This window comes from Mastomys coucha, unplaced genomic scaffold (genome assembly GCF_008632895.1).
Source record: "Mastomys coucha isolate ucsf_1 unplaced genomic scaffold, UCSF_Mcou_1 pScaffold8, whole genome shotgun sequence".
Taxonomy (NCBI): Eukaryota; Metazoa; Chordata; class Mammalia; order Rodentia; family Muridae; genus Mastomys; species Mastomys coucha.
In genome coordinates, this window is record NW_022196914.1 from 282,778 (window position 1) to 298,707 (window position 15,930).

Consider the following 15,930-nt stretch of genomic DNA (forward strand, 5'->3'; position numbering starts at 1 on the left):
TTTGGTCTCCAGTCGTCTTATGAAGTTGAAAGCTATGCAAATGTTTAAGCTGTTCGTTGAACAGAACTTGGAAATTCTCTAGGTTTGAAAGCAACTTGAGCTCTAATCTCTTAGTTTGGGATGCATTTTTCAACATCTTTAATGATTCTTACACTGTACTTTTCACTTTACTGGCTTTTAAACTCCTCAAGCCTTGCCCTGGGGACTGAAAGTCACCTTAGTGAAGAAAGGAGAGATTAAACCACCATGACTCTGGAATGGCAGAGGATCTGAGCTGTAATTCTCTGGCTCAGAACCAGGCTCTAAAAAGCAGCCATGGGAAAAGTGGCTGAAGTAGAGCCCGTGACTCTCTCCACATCTGACTTGCAGAATGTTGACATCCTAACACCAGAGAGACCCAAAAATATTTCAAACAATTATGATTTCTTTTCTATAAATACTTTGGGATCGCTTTAAGAAATCAAATAGCACATTCTATCCGTTCCTCTTTCCAAGCAGCTCTTAACACATTCAGCAGCTCACTACTGGGCATTTATTTTTGGTCACAAGGTCAGCAGGACATCTTAAGGCGCTAAGTCACCTGTTAAACTGTGTTTTCCAACTTGACCTGGGTGTTGAGTAAGGGAGTCAGCTACGCTTAAAGCAACAACAGAATCCAGTGACACAGCATAGCAAAAACGGATTGTTTCTACCCTCTAGTGAAACCCAGGCAAAGAACCTGCCACATGCTCCAGACAGTCTTCAAAAGCTTCCAGACAGACACCCCCATGCCCACTTGCATTATTCTTTGTTATGTCACTCTGCTATGACATGTAAGTCTGAAAATATTGAGACTATCAGGAGAGTATAAAAGAAAAATAAAAGGGAAAATATTCAGACAGCTAAGGTAGCTCACAGCTTCCTGGTAACGTCGGTCATCTAATTTGGGTGTCTTTTTCCTCTGGAACTCAGCCAAATGGAAATCATTCAGAGAAGAGGGGCACGAATTGGTTGGAAGCCTGAGATTTCCATCTCAGGGAATATGATTAAGAGGACTATATTCCAGGCTCTGGAAACAGACTCTGCTATGCTTAGTCACAGACGAGCTGAGCGATTGGTAGGCTAATAATGCTTTGGTGTGATTTTAATATCCCGCCCGGAGACCCGGCTTGTCTTCATCATGAATGCCCCCAGTACATTATGTAACAACAAGTTCCAATATGAAAATGCCAGATGCCAAAGCCTACGACTATAGCCCCACTTACACAGCCCCAGAGCGGCTCTCCTGGGTTATAATCTTAAAGCTAAGACAGGTTTCCTGTTGCTGTTACCTAAAACTTAGATGATTTCGTTTGTATTTAACATAGCTCTGCTTTGTTTCTTAACACCACATGAGGGGAAAAGAGACACAGAACTCACCCCCAATTCCAGAAAACGTGTTGCTGGAGACTGCCAGTGCCAAGGTTAAGAACACCTGCCAAAGATCCATACCTGAGACCTGCAAATCAGAAAAGGCACAAGGTCAAGCCAAGCAGCCAGAGACCATGGTCATGATAGAACATTCAAAGCCCTATGAAGTAGTGAATGTGCAGACAAGACCATTGTAGAAGAAGAAATCATAGCAAGTATAGCCTTGCCTCAGGCTTTAGAACCACCACACGTGTCATGGGGATGCTTAGCAGGTTGGAATCCATTCTCCATCCCATGAGCACTTGCTTCAGGAAACAGAATGGGCAATACAGACTTTCAGGTCCTGGCTGACAGCCAGAGGATCACCTCACAGCAAAAGATCCCCACACACAGTTCCAATAACAGGGCTAGTGTAATTCCTTTTAATTTAATCTGGAGATAGAAAATTTGCTCAGCACAGGACTTTGAGAAAGTCAAGAAATAATAATAATAATAATAATAATAATAATAATAATAATAATATAATAATAATAATAATAAACCAATCCTCTATAATACTATACTAACATTTCTTACACCTCTTTCCCAAGGGCCAAAGGAACTTAATTTACATTTTACAAACATTGTACTGATCCCAGAGAGGTGTAACAGGGAAGCTGAGAGGTGAGAAATTCCTTTCAAACATTAAAGGAACCCTGGGAGGATTTGATCTTATAATGACTGTGTGCTTTGAAACACCCAGGCATATGTTCACCAAGAGCCATCACTCTCCTTCCTTCTAGTCATTTAGTAGCCCATGTGTGTCTACATCATCAGCCTTCCAGTCTAATGAATGAGGGAATTGATCAATGGGCTCTGTGAGCACATACCTTCATCTGGAGGAAATACACTTCTTTGGAAAAATAACCTGTGGTGACTATGCCCAGGCTTCTCTTGAGACAAGTCTGGATTGGTTGGAAAGAAACTCAATACTCTACTCTTCGGAGAAGGATTGCTGCATTTGACAACTATTGCCAGCTACTTTGATGCTTAGTCCCAGTATTTCCATAAATACTGTCCTATTTACAAGTTACCTAGACACACCTTATTAACACTCCACCAACTCTTCAACGGCCTCCATGGACCACTTTTTTTTTTTTAATCATTTGCAAACTTGACGATACTGGTAAAACTCTTCCTGTTATCCCTAATCAGGGTGAACCGCTGAGCAAGAATGTTTGTTTTTAATGGGTCTACAGGTGTGGTTCTGGTAGCAGCCATGAAATTCTGAAGAGCTATAAAATGCCAAATATTTTACATTTTCCTTTGCAGACAGAGGACAACATTTCAATCCCCTGTTCTCCAAGTATTTCTACTTAACAAAACACATCTCTATGCAAACCGAGTATTTTCTTGTGTCTGAAGATATTTGCATGTCTTCACATCCTCCCTCCCAAACACTGGAATCTTTAGTAGGACCAAATGTGAAAGTCAACTTCAAGGATTTCAGCAAGTGGGATATTACTGAGTCCCACCACCACATTTTGATTCTTAACTAGAAAGCTGGGCTGACAGTTTGTCACATTCACTTGGCAATGTGAATCACTAGCTCTCTGTTCTTGCTTTTAGGAATATAGGCCATGTAATGTCATCTTGGAGCCTCTAGCAGAAATGCATTAAATGGCTAGATTTACAATAATTTCAGTCTAAGTACACAATAGACTGAAAATTCTATAGTGCGAACTTTTCTTTTACTCTCATTTAAAAAAAAAATAGAGAACGCACTGAGGAAGCAGACTGTAAATTTTAGTAATGATAATTTAACTAGTCATCCCAGAACATACTTAAAATCAAGGTGTTATGTACTATCTTGATAGCAGACTGGGTTGTTTATTTTTTTTCTGAGTAGGTAAAGGGTAATGTTTGCGTTTTTAGAAGATACCACCCATGCCTTAGAAATCAGATCTTCAAGCATTTTAAAAAGACAAAGCAGGTGCCAGAAACAAATGGGATTTAGGTCAGAAAACTAGTAGACCAACTTTCCCCAACCCTCAAAGGTTTGTGCTTTCTTCATTTTGAGGTTCCAGATTTTGAATCCTAGAAGCCACATTGTACATGTTAGGTAGGTTCTGCCACTGAATTGCTTCTGACTTAGTCCCCAGCCTTTTCTAAACTTCTTCATACACAGGAATTTTAACTTCTCTCAAATAAGTCACTACAACACTGCTATAAGAGAAGCATAGATCAACATAACACATTTTTATGTCACACACACACACACACACACACACACACACACACACACACACACACACTAAGCAAATTGGAATTCCAAAAGCAAATTAGCCAGGAGTTTATTTTCGCCTCCCATTACAGACAGGGTATTTGAAGCTGCAGTTCTCCTCAGTGGGAGATCAGAACAGTTCATTGCCACCTGGAACACACTTGAGAAGAACCCGACTTGTAACGCTTCAGGTATAGGAACCAGAAGTGGGACGCAGAGGTGTAGCTGGATTCAGTAGGAGCGAGCTGCTGTATTGGGCTCTAGTCTCGCCTTTCCCTTTATTGGTGTTTCAGCAGATACAGTCTAGAGAATTTGCCATTGGCTTTGATTGTATGCTGTCCCAACCAGCTTTTCAGAACTCCATGTAGAGCCTTCTGGGTGACTCGACTCTTGTATACTAAGTTCTAGCTGAGATCAAATGTCTCATCTGATGTCTACAAGTGTCATTACGGACTTAGGAGAAGACAGAGTTCCGTCACACAGAGTTGAATTTTTAATTTAACACAATAGCATGTGCCAGATGCCAGAAAGTGAGAGCCCCCTTCTTCAAGCCTTTTCCCCCCAAATGTCTAAACTTATAATGATCCATTAACTTCAAGATAGAAGAGTTCATCCAATGTGCCCATCTAAGAGGTGTTTATTAAAGGCAGGCATTTTTTTTCCAGAGGAATATACCAAATTTAATTTCTAGGTTTGCAGTATTTTCCTAAGGAAAAAAAAATCCTGCTTTAATTTTCTTGTGATACTTATTCATTCTTTGGCTACAGCCTCCTGGAATATTTTCAGGAAGAGGGATAAAATGGGCTTCTTTTCTTACATAATGGAACTCACACCATTTCCACTCTCCAGGTCTGAGGCATTTTGCCTGCTTTCCTCCTTCCCCCAGGGAGAACCAGTTGAAAACTAGAACAATCCAGCTGGGGTATTCTGTAGGATAATCAACAAAGAATGCTACCAAATCATACAATCAGGCTTATGATATATTGATGATACTGGACTATGGCATAGTTCACAGACACAAAAGAGGAGATACAAGTTAGATATGACATTTCCCCAAACATATAACCAACTCTAGGTAAACAGGGCATAGACTACACTATGTTGAATGAAAATGAACAAGTATTTTTGGACTGACCAGTGGCTGCTGGCATTGGACAAAGCCCTATAGGGATTAATATAAGAGTTATCCAAACCGTGTTTCCTAACTATAAAAACTAGGAAATATTTAAAACTGAGAAAACATGGATTCTAATTAAAAATGGAAAGTTAAAATAGGAAAAAGAAATCAGCCATTGAGTTGAGGGGCTTAAAATTAAAACTAAATGATAGATAAGATTTTGATGTGTAAAGAGAATGAGACAGCCTATGGCAAACTTGTACAGACCAAGCTCAATGCCAATGATCCAGGGTAGGGATGGAGTCTGAGGGTGTTTAGTTCATATTCTGAGACTAATGAATAGAGATCATTGCCCAGATTTATAGATAAACCTGGGTTTGCAATGTAGAACAGGACTGAAACAGCATTTCGATCATATAAAATCACCCTTTGCTGCAGATAATGTGCAGAAATGGATTTTCCTTAAGATAATGTTGCTTCTCATGCTTTCATAATTTAATCACATCCAGGTATACTGAAAAGATCTGTGATAATTGGATACAGGAGAAGATAAGGGACAATGTGTCTATGATAAGTGACGAGTGAACATGTGACTAAATAAAAGGCAGAGGTAGGAAAGCTGAGATCCGACTTCTTTAGGGGGAAGAGGAGGTCTCATGCTTGTTTGGGCTACTAGACTTGGTGAATGACACCATCACAAGGCTTCCAGAAATGTGAGAGCTGTCTGGTGTGAAGCTCAAGGTGCAAGAACAAGGGTGATTGGGAAAGAAGCCATCAATGAGTGTGGCAGTTGTATAGAGATGAGTATTAGGTAAATGTAACACAGTGACTAGACTACTTTGTGAAAAATACCTATCTTTGTCAAAAGAAATACTAAAATACGCATTAATGACACCGGGGAGATCTGCTTTTGCAGCTTGTTTATAGTTAGCAGAAAAAAAATAAACTGTCATTCCAAACCACCCATATTCCCTGACTTTTGTTAAGTGTTTTAAAAGAAATTGAACAATGACCTCCTTAAAGTGCATGGCTAGCATATTAACATGTGGGAGGAGTTAAGAAAAAGCTGGGGCTGGAGTCCTGTCAAGCAATCGGGACCAACTCCATGATGACAGCTAAATTAGCCACAAATATTAAGTTCCCTTAAATTTTCATTTTGCCAATTTCACTTTCACTCTTTTGTTATTGAGAAGAGCTGTCTTCAAACGTTCAGTGGAAGCAGAACTGTTCATGTTGCATAGCACAGACTTTCAGAAGATAACCTAATAAACATGTGTTACCCAGTGTTGGTGTGTATTAGTAATAAAATGTTGCAAAACTGTATTAACTCAGCATGGAAAAATGCAAAGGCCAATCCAAAATGATACCACAAATCACCTCTTTTAATTAGCACAGAGCATTTATTTGAATAGCTTCATTTAGAGTTTATGTTTGGTCATTTTTACAGTGGGGAAATCATTTGAAAACTGATACAGATATAAATGCATTAAGTCAATTTATTTTCCTCCCATTAGTGGAAGAAAGAAAGGTTCACACATTTTTTTAAACTAAAAATATTATTGGTGTGTGTGGGTGGGTCAGTGGGTGCGTGCATGTGTGTGCACGTGTGTGCATGCCACAGTACATGTCTGGAGGTCGGAACAATATTGTGGATCACTTCTTACCTTCCTTAAGGCCATTCAGGGGATCTAAGGAAGGCCAAGAAGCTTGCATGGAAAGGGCTTTCATATTCACTGATCCATCTCCCAGCCCCAGATATTAAAAAGATAATAACAAAAGTTGTGTGCTACTTAACAGTGGGGACAGATTCTGAGAATAATGTTGTCAGTTGTTAGGTGACTTTTTCATTTGAACACTGTAAAGTTCACTTAGACTAATCCAGATGGTATAGCCCAATGTCTACCAAGGCTACATGATGATACATACCTATGTATCAACATATAGATGATGATGTAGATATAGATAGATTATATAGATATCACAGGTGTTTTTATGTACATAATAAATATATTCTCCTGTATATAATGTTTTCAAGTATAAATAAAACATGCACCTATATGTTCATATATCTATATATATCCATGTGATATAGCCTAGGTCATGAAGAAAAAACAAAAGGAGATTAAAATAAGTGCAAGAGATTGTGATGAAATCAGAATATGGTAACCAAATAGTCCCTTTTGTTTTCACTAAAGCAAGCACATGAACCTGTGGCATAATTAGTTATCACCATCACTCGCAAGTATATTTACTGCAGTTAGCTGAGTATGACTGGCAATGCAGCAGGTTCATCTTACCCAATATTCACCCTAATCCTAACCCTAACCCCACCTCTAACTATTACCTAAATGTGAGTAATATGATAACCATGTCAGAAAGTCAAGAGGCAAAAGGAATTTCTTATCATTATAATGTATGAGAGAACTCATTGGTATGGATCCTGATATGGTCTGAAACATAGTTATGTAGGACAGGGCTCAAGTTTTTGAGATTGCTTTTCTCTGAAATCTAGTGGGATTCCAGGATAGGAACTTTGGGTATGTATACTGTGAGGTAGAAAAAAAAAGGCTCTGGAATAGTGGTATATAAACAGTAGATCTTTTTTTAACCCAAACAATGAACATATCTTGTTTGTGCCGGAGTTGACTAACTTAAGTTACCAGTGGCTACTGAGGATTTGGAATATGGCTAAAATTATTATACTGCATTTAATCATAATTGATTGCTTTAATTAAGTACTTACATGTATTTAGAAAAGGTTGGAAGGTGAATATGCTTTTCCAGCTTTTCGTTTTATGATCTAAATTAAGGCCATAAAATTTAGCAGCTAAGTTGAAATGTGTATGTATCAACTACATATAGATCTTGAAGACTTGGTAAAAAATGGATACAGCGTATCTTAATAGTTATACTGACTGCATATTGGAATCCATAAGTTATATAACTGAATTAGCTAAAATATATTACTGCAGTCAACATTCATATCTTGTTTTACAAAAGTGATTGGTTGAAAATTTAAAATATGTAGTATGCAATACCTCTCTACTTGGCAACATTGGTCATACATTTTGTGGTTTATATGTTTGTATTTACATTAAAACATTAAGCTCATTTATGCTCACATTATACTATCGGCACATATTTTATAACAAAAATAAGCAATTTAAAGTATTTTTAGTTACATAAACATTATGAATACATTCTCAGAGGTCCTCACAAACACTGAACAGTGGGGACCCAGGATTCATGGAAGTCTTTGGGGACTTCGGGAGGTGACATTTGCCGGGGGTTTTGTAGGGGTTTCTTAGCGTGGGTGTTACTTTTACTTCCATAAGTGTAACTATCCATGGGAGTCTGCCCTTTCTGTGCACTGGCAAGTGTCTCCTTACTGTCTCTTTGGAATTACAAAAGGACCACAATCTGCTTTTGCCAACCTCTGTGGCGTAAATACCTCTGCCAAAGCTGATTTTAGCCTACCAATATGAAGCCAGTAGAAGCTGGATTCAGTTCGTCACTGGCAGGGAAAATGACTGTCGCTGGCTAGCTCTATGTAAAGTATCAGGTACAAAGACTGAGGAATCTGCTGACTTGGACACAAAATGTATGAGGGCTTCAGAGTGAACCCTGGACATTTGATTTCATCTAATGACATCTGATCCTCTGTCGGCAGATCCTGCTTAGTTAATAATCACCCAGAGGAGCAGACCTGGGTCTAGAGACATTGTCACAGCCCAGTCACCTTGATCTTTATTTACAGACGGGGTTGAGTTAAGTAGTCAAGTGAACGTGTTGAGTCAGAGAATGTTAGGTTCAAATCCAGCCTTTACTCACCTTAGTATGAACACTTTCAAAACAACAACAACAACAACAACAACAAAAAATAAGAACAAACTCAGAACTAGACGAAGTGACTTATTCAAATAATTTTTTTCATTATACAATAAATTTATAATTATTAGAGTTCTGAGAATGGTATCACATTGTTCCCATGGAGTAGACCTTATTTATATACTATATGAAACCTCTGACTTTGTGGATGGTAAAGCAGTCAATTTACATGACATGAGGGAGCAGAGAAGGAAAAAGTTCACACTCATGTAACATATGTTTCTTAGAACTATGCAGAAGTGCATAGTTGAGGTTTGTGTTTAGGTGTGCAGGGAATTTAACAAGCATTACATAGAGGCCCACTTGTGTGGGAACTATCCTGGGGGTTGAAATATTATTCCAGTAATTGTTTCTGATGTTATTACAGAACTCAGATCATTTGTTTATAGATTTTTAGAGCTGATTGAGTAGATGAATTCTAACAATCAGAGGATTGGCTAGAGATGAGGACCCTTCATGGGACAACATTGGGGGGTGTGAGTGGGGGGTGATGGCAGTGCCTCCCCTTTCTTTACGGACTTGAAGCAGACAGAACATTTTGATAACCAGATGTTTGGAGCTCTTATCGCTGTGCCTCGCTACCCTCTTCAGAGAGGGTTTCTTTAGTGTCAGGACATTCTATTTAAAGTCAGCCATGCACTGATTTTTGCAGCAACTTTCCACAAGGATTTCTCTAGATGCTAGAATCTAAAGTAGCACTTCCCAACCTGGGGGGTCGAAGGACCCTTTCACAGGGGTCACATATCAGATATCTTTCATGTCAGATATTTTGCATTGTGATTCATAACAGCAACAAAATTACAGTTAAAAGCAGCAATGAAATAATTTCATGGTTTGGGGTCACCACCACATAAGGAATCGTATTAAGGCCGAAGCGTTAGGAAGGATGAGGAATATTGGACCAGCGGGGTCATCGGCTCACCCAGTCTGATTCATTTGGTGCATTTATGGATTCACAATGCAGGCATGATTCTTATGCAGCAGAGAAATCAGTTCTGTGATACTGATTTGAACAGTGTCCCTTCTCACAGTTCTTTATGATGTTTCCTTGATCAAGCCATTTCTTTTTTCCAAATTAGAATTTGAAAAAGGAAACCTGTTACTAGTTTCTTAGTTTCTCTTTTCCCACAAGCAACTCCTTTAAAATTCTGAGTTATAATTTTTTTGAGATTATAATATAATATAATTTTTCCCTTCCCTTTCCTCCTTCCAAACCTCCCCATATCTCCTCCTTGTTCCCCATGGTCTTTTTTTTTTCATTAATTGTCAGTACATTGTTGGGCATATATATATATGCACATATATTCCTAAATGTAACTCTCTCAACCCATACGATGCTGCTTGCGTATATGTTTCCAGGGCTGCCTTCGTGTTTAGTAACAGTTGATGTGTTTTTCCCTGGGGAAGGCTCTTTTCTCCTGCTCTTCATATTTCTTATTTGCCTGTAGTTGTTTGTCTAGGGCTGATGACTATTAATGACAATGTGAGAACATAGAGAACATGGAAAATACTACTCAAATAACTTTCAAAGTATTGGAATTTCTTCTGTGCTCTAAGACAGAAATGGTTCTTGGTTCAACTCATGTAAAAGGAGGTTAATAAACTAGAGGCAGCCTCTCACTGAGCAAAGTCTTCAAACAAAAGCATTTTCTATCTTGATAAGATAGCCATCCAAGAGGGAGCAATATAACAAGTCAGACCATCCCATGTGCTTCAAGAAATGTGTATGTCTCTGTCTCTTTTGCACAGTATCAGAAATGTGGGCTTTTTCCAAGATAGAATTATTTTGGTAACATATGAAATGAAATTTCTTTGTGTTTCTCAGGCTCTTATTCCTTCCTTCAGTCATCACACAGGTACTGCAAATGTAAACCTCATATGACAAATGAGAAAATGAAGATTTAGAGGACTACAAAGACAAGAGAATCTCAGAAACTCATGAAGATTGGTTCTCTCTGGGCAGAATCTGGAAGCATCCTCAGTACCTCTAAAGCCTACCTTTGATTTGTCTACTTTTCAGTCAGTAAGCAACAAACTAAATATGATTGTGTCAGTGAGTATAGATAAAACTAGACTAGAAGACTTGAGAGAGTAAATATGAGATAGGATTATACACAAACAGGTAGACATCATCATATTTCTGAGCATGGGGCAGTCAAGGGAGGTGATAGCATGGATGCTGATATGATAACTCATAACTGTTTATGTAACAGTTTGTCCAAGGGTACAATAGTCATCTCTTTGTAGGCTTACAAAGAAGGCTTACAGCCTCCAAGAATACCTGTTCTACTTCTGAGCGTACTGCTTATGAGCTATGCTGTGTACTCACTCGATAACATGGGGTTGGCTCCTGCCTTCTTTAAGCCTATATATAAAAATAGAAAGGAGCTACTTTGGCTAGACTGACTGGCTGCCAGAGCGATAGAAAACAGGCAGATCAATGTCATGTCTCATCTCTAAGAAGTTTACTATGTACCAATCACTTCACTCTTTAAGATCATAGGCACTTAACTTTAGACCATTCATTGTAAGTGGGTGCAGTAGCAACTGTGCTTTAGAACTACTGTTTTCAACCTTGGGTCACACCCTTTGAGGGTCACATATCAAGACATTTACATTCCTATTCATAACAATAGTGAAGCTATAGTTATGAAGTAGCAATGAAATAATTTTATGGTTGGAAGTCACTACAACATTGGGAGCTGTGTTGAAGGGTCACAGAAATTAGGAAGGTTGAGAGTCATTGGCCTATCAGAAATGCATGACACATGTATCATTTTAAACTTTTGTATGCTCACATTCAGAAAAGATAATATTAATTTTTGTTTTTTGTTTTTGTTTTTCGAGACAGGGTTTCTCTGTATAGCCCTGGCTGTCCTGGAACTCACTCTGTAGACCAGGCTAGCCTCGAACTCAGAAATCTACCTGCCTCTGCCTCCCAAGTGCTAGGATTAAAGGTGTGCACCACCACTGCCCGGCGATAATATTAATTTTAATAAAACAATAAAATCACTGTGTTCAAGTTAACTCACAAGTAAAAACACCGCACAGGTGGATAAAGATAGCTGCTCAAACACTTGCCCAGCCTTAGGCTCTGTGCATCTCAGTAAACTTCTGAACAGAAACAATGGCCACTTGGAACCAATGGAACTTTGTTTAGTATTTTGCACTTTCACTATTGATTATGTTTCTGGTGGTTTATTCTACACAAGAAAAAGAGACAGAACTAGAACTAGATAAAGAAAAAGAAAAAGGAAAAGAAAAAAACCTGTGGTTTGCTGAAACAAACAAACAAAAAACCCACCACCACACACAAAAGTAGCTTTATGTCATTTTTCATGACTCCTATGTCCTTTTTCTGCTGTCTTCCATTTCTCATCATCTAAGATTAACCTCTCTTGGCCTCTTTCCTAAATTTTATGCTATAACCACACAGCTGTTTACATACACACATGTATACATTGTAGGTTAGGGCAAGCATATGAGGAAGAACTTATAGGTTCCTTTCTGTCTAAGTTGGGTCACCTCACTTGAAATCATACTTTCTAAGTCCATTTACTGTCCTACAGATTGTCATGATTTAATTCTTGTCATAGCTGAATAAGATTCCATTTGTGTGTGTCACTCACTGATTGGCATCTAACTTGGTTCCATTTCCTAGATATCATGGTAGAGCAGTAACAAACATGGATGTGGAAAACCTCTATGGAGGGTATAGAGTTCTTGGAGTATATACCCAGGGGGGATAGGTTCTCTCTCTCTCTCTCTCTCTCTCTCTCTCTCTCTCTCTCTCTCTCTCTCTCTCTCTCTCTCTCTCTCTCTCTCTCTCTCTCTCTCTCTCCCTCTTCCTCCCATATGCTGATGAGATCCCTCCAAGATTTCCTAATTACGCCGTCAAACATTGGCCAATTTAGGTACTGCTCTCAGGGGACTTTACAGCTGTAACTAAGATGACCAATCTACTAGCTTTAAAATAAGGAGAATATCCTATTATAGGAGCCTAGGAAAAGAGAATTGGAAGTCAGTTACTGCAGTGGGGGAGAAGGCAGAGAAATTAAGAAATTAAGAGGCACTCTATCTGCCTTTGGTGTTGGGAGAGCTTGAAGTCTAGTTCAAACTGGCAGCACAAACTGGCTTCTGGCTGTCTACCAGCAAGGAAACTGAAATACACTCTCATGGCAGCAAGGGCCTGAAACCAGCCAACAATAAGCTGGGAGGGAGCTTCCTGAGAGTAACACTCCCCTTAGGATACTTTGATTTTATCCCCTGAACTCTAAGCAGAGAACCCAACTGAGCCATGATGGGCCTAGACATCTACCTAATTGTGAAGTAATAAGGGGGGTGTTTTAAGTCACTAAAACTTGTGGTGATTTGGTACAGTTGCAACTGAAAATTAAGACAAGCTCTAAAAGTCTGTAATTAAGCCTTGGGTTGACTTCCTAGATGGGGAAGATAATAAATGATTCAAACGTATTTGCATATAGAAATCTGGATCCGACAGGGACTTTAGCAATAATGTATATTGACAATTGTTATGAAGTGCTACAAACAAATCAGATAGTAAACAATTTATAGTTTTGTCTCCTGCAATTTCCAGGGATAAGAAGTCTTGGACTTAGAAAGTAGAGTGTCTCAATGCAGACAGCTGCAATGTTCTCTTAGAGCTTAAGCTCATTAAGTCTCCTGTATTTCAACTCTACACCCAACAAGTCATCTTCTAAGTTTTAACTTATTGTCCTGCTTTCAATTAAAAAAAAACAAAATAATATAGTAATCAACTGCAATGGAATGTTTTCATAGTGCAGTATGGAATGAAAAACAAAAAGGTTTTATTCAGGAGCATTGGTCTTTTCTCTCGACTTTGGCTCATGTAAATCAGGCTCCGGTATCTGACTACCTCTGGGCCACCTAACATTATTTATTTTTGAACTCCTAAATCTATATGAGATTACCAAGGGAAAAGGAGAAAGTCTGGAGGATGTTGTCTTCTTGAGTTTGTTGGCCTTGCTTTTCATCTTAATCCAAGGCCAAACTAGGGATGTAAAAACTGGAATATATCGGTAGGAAAGTAAATCAACACCAAGGTTGAAACCTAACACTGACTGGGGCTGGGGTAAGATAACTACACAGAGTCTGCGCTGGTTTGTCTTAGTGGCACAGCATGCAAATATTGTCTCTGGTGGAGGGGGCTTATTTCTCTTCCTTCTGAATGAAACATTTAATTCCAAAGGATATTTATGCTTACTTTCTGAGCAGCCCACCACAGTGCATCTTGGGAAGGTATAATTAAATGACCTGGCTGTTTTTCTTTTTGTTTTTTTTCTTTTAAATCAGATGGATGATGAAGGAGCAGTGAAAGCAACAGGGTGAGACAAATTGTGACCCACCAGAATTCACAAGCTACCATTCACATGAGAGCCAAAGGAGTTGACACCTGAAATGCTTTTTTCCCTGAAATGCCACTAAGTGAAATTTGTGATTCTGATACTTGTATAACAAAAATAAAACACTCTTCTTCTTTTCAAATGGAAGTGACCTGAATGGAATTTTCACATTTCAACCACTGGCAGTGGAATTACTGGTTAAAATAGCATGTTTCAACACCACCAACAAAAACCCAACTCTATAAGAAATCTACAAGAAGCTGTTCAAACAATAAGATTCACTAATGCTAAAGAACCAATGGGAGGAGGCATTTCAGACCATAGTCTCTCCAAGTGTACCAGTTCCACAGACAGATTAATGCTCAGGAGTCTCGAGTCCTTCCTCCAGTGGATAGATTTTAGAAGCCGGAATTCAGTGTTAAAGGAGGAAATAGTCAAAGGCTTCTCCAGCACTTGGAAATGAATTGACTTAGAGGGAGGAAGGAGACAGAGAGAGCTAGGTAAAGAAGAAATCAATAAACTGGAACAACAACAACAACAACAACAACAAAGCATAAATCCAAGCTTAGCTTGCTTAGAAATTTATATTTTAAAATTATGAAAGCAAGTAGGAGTAGTGACCTGACCTGAGTTAGGAACATTTAATCAAAGTTAACCATACAGGAATATGAACCAATAGTCATGTAGATACCTGTGAAATTAAGGCTGGATATTCTTATAATTTCTTTCAGAATTTATATCAAGAATCTTTTTTTCTCTATTTATTTACCTTTGCAAGAAGATCTCGTTTAGTTAAAATCTGGTAGAGAAGCTAGGGTTGAAAGTAGAATTTTGTAGAAGTTTTGTGGTTATTTCTTGATGCGTCTTGGTCTGCAGCTTCTAGGAATTGTTGTGTGGGTATATAAATCTCCAAAAAATCCCCATAAATTAGTAATCCTCTATCTTGTGGTCTCTCCCACTCTCTCACACACACCTGGTTCCAGAAGAGTGTATCAATTGTTCCAGATGATTGCTTCATCTAATGCAGCTGTTGCTCTTTGCCCAGAATTATTTTTAGAGGCTTCCAGCTGAAATGAAGGCCAACCTGGTCTAGAGTCTACCTGAGACCACAAGATCATTTAAGAGACTTGAATGTTAAACTTGAGACAGATCATGTTTTTCATCTAAATATATGGAATATATTACTTGAGTAATTTTTTTTGCTTGTGTTTTTTAAAAGGTTTATTTATTATTATATCTAAGTATACTGTAGTTTTTTTCAGACACCCCAGAAGAGAGCAGATCTTATTACAGATGGTTGTGAGCCATCATGTGGTTGCTGGAATTTGAACTCGGGACCTTCAGAAGAACAGTCAGTGCTCATAACCATTGATCCATATCTCCAGCCCCTTTGCTTGTATTTTTAAGACTGGATTTCTCTGTGTAGTCTTGGTTGTTCTGGAACTCTGTAGACTAGGCTGGCCTCAAACTCAAAGATCTACTTGTCTCTGTCTTGAGTGTTGGGATTAAAGGGATGTGCTACCACCACCTAGGGATAACTGGGTAATTTTAATCTGGTCCTGTGACATCTCTAAGAAGAGTAAGAACAGAAGTCCACTGATAACAAAATTTAAGTTTACCAAAGCCTCATAGTGCATAACATAACATTGAGTATTTTTTAAAGGAAAAAAAATAAATGAAAAAACAAATTCTGAAATACCACTATACACTAAAACTCCTAGTATATTTCATTCTATTGTAGACATTTAACCATTCATTGTAACAGTGTCTTTAACTGGAATACCTGTAGTATGTTCTATAAACATTGGTTTCTTCCTTCATCTTAGTGCACCAATGTTCCTGACTACCAAAGAATAATTAATTGAGAAGGAGCATACACTAAGATAATA

The 15,930-nt window shown here is 38.5% G+C and overlaps 1 protein-coding gene across 2 annotated transcripts in view; it reads right to left on the reverse strand.

Moving 5' to 3' along the window:
- The window catches only part of Ghr (growth hormone receptor), a 231,688-nt gene that overhangs the window by 123,999 nt on the left and 91,759 nt on the right, over positions 1–15,930 (reverse strand). For both annotated transcript variants that reach the window (XM_031360110.1, XM_031360111.1), the window contains exon 2: positions 1,399–1,477. In XM_031360110.1, the coding sequence (XP_031215970.1) occupies positions 1,399–1,468 (70 nt within the window). In that variant the 5' untranslated portion in view covers positions 1,469–1,477. The remainder of the gene's footprint in view (positions 1–1,398; positions 1,478–15,930) is intronic.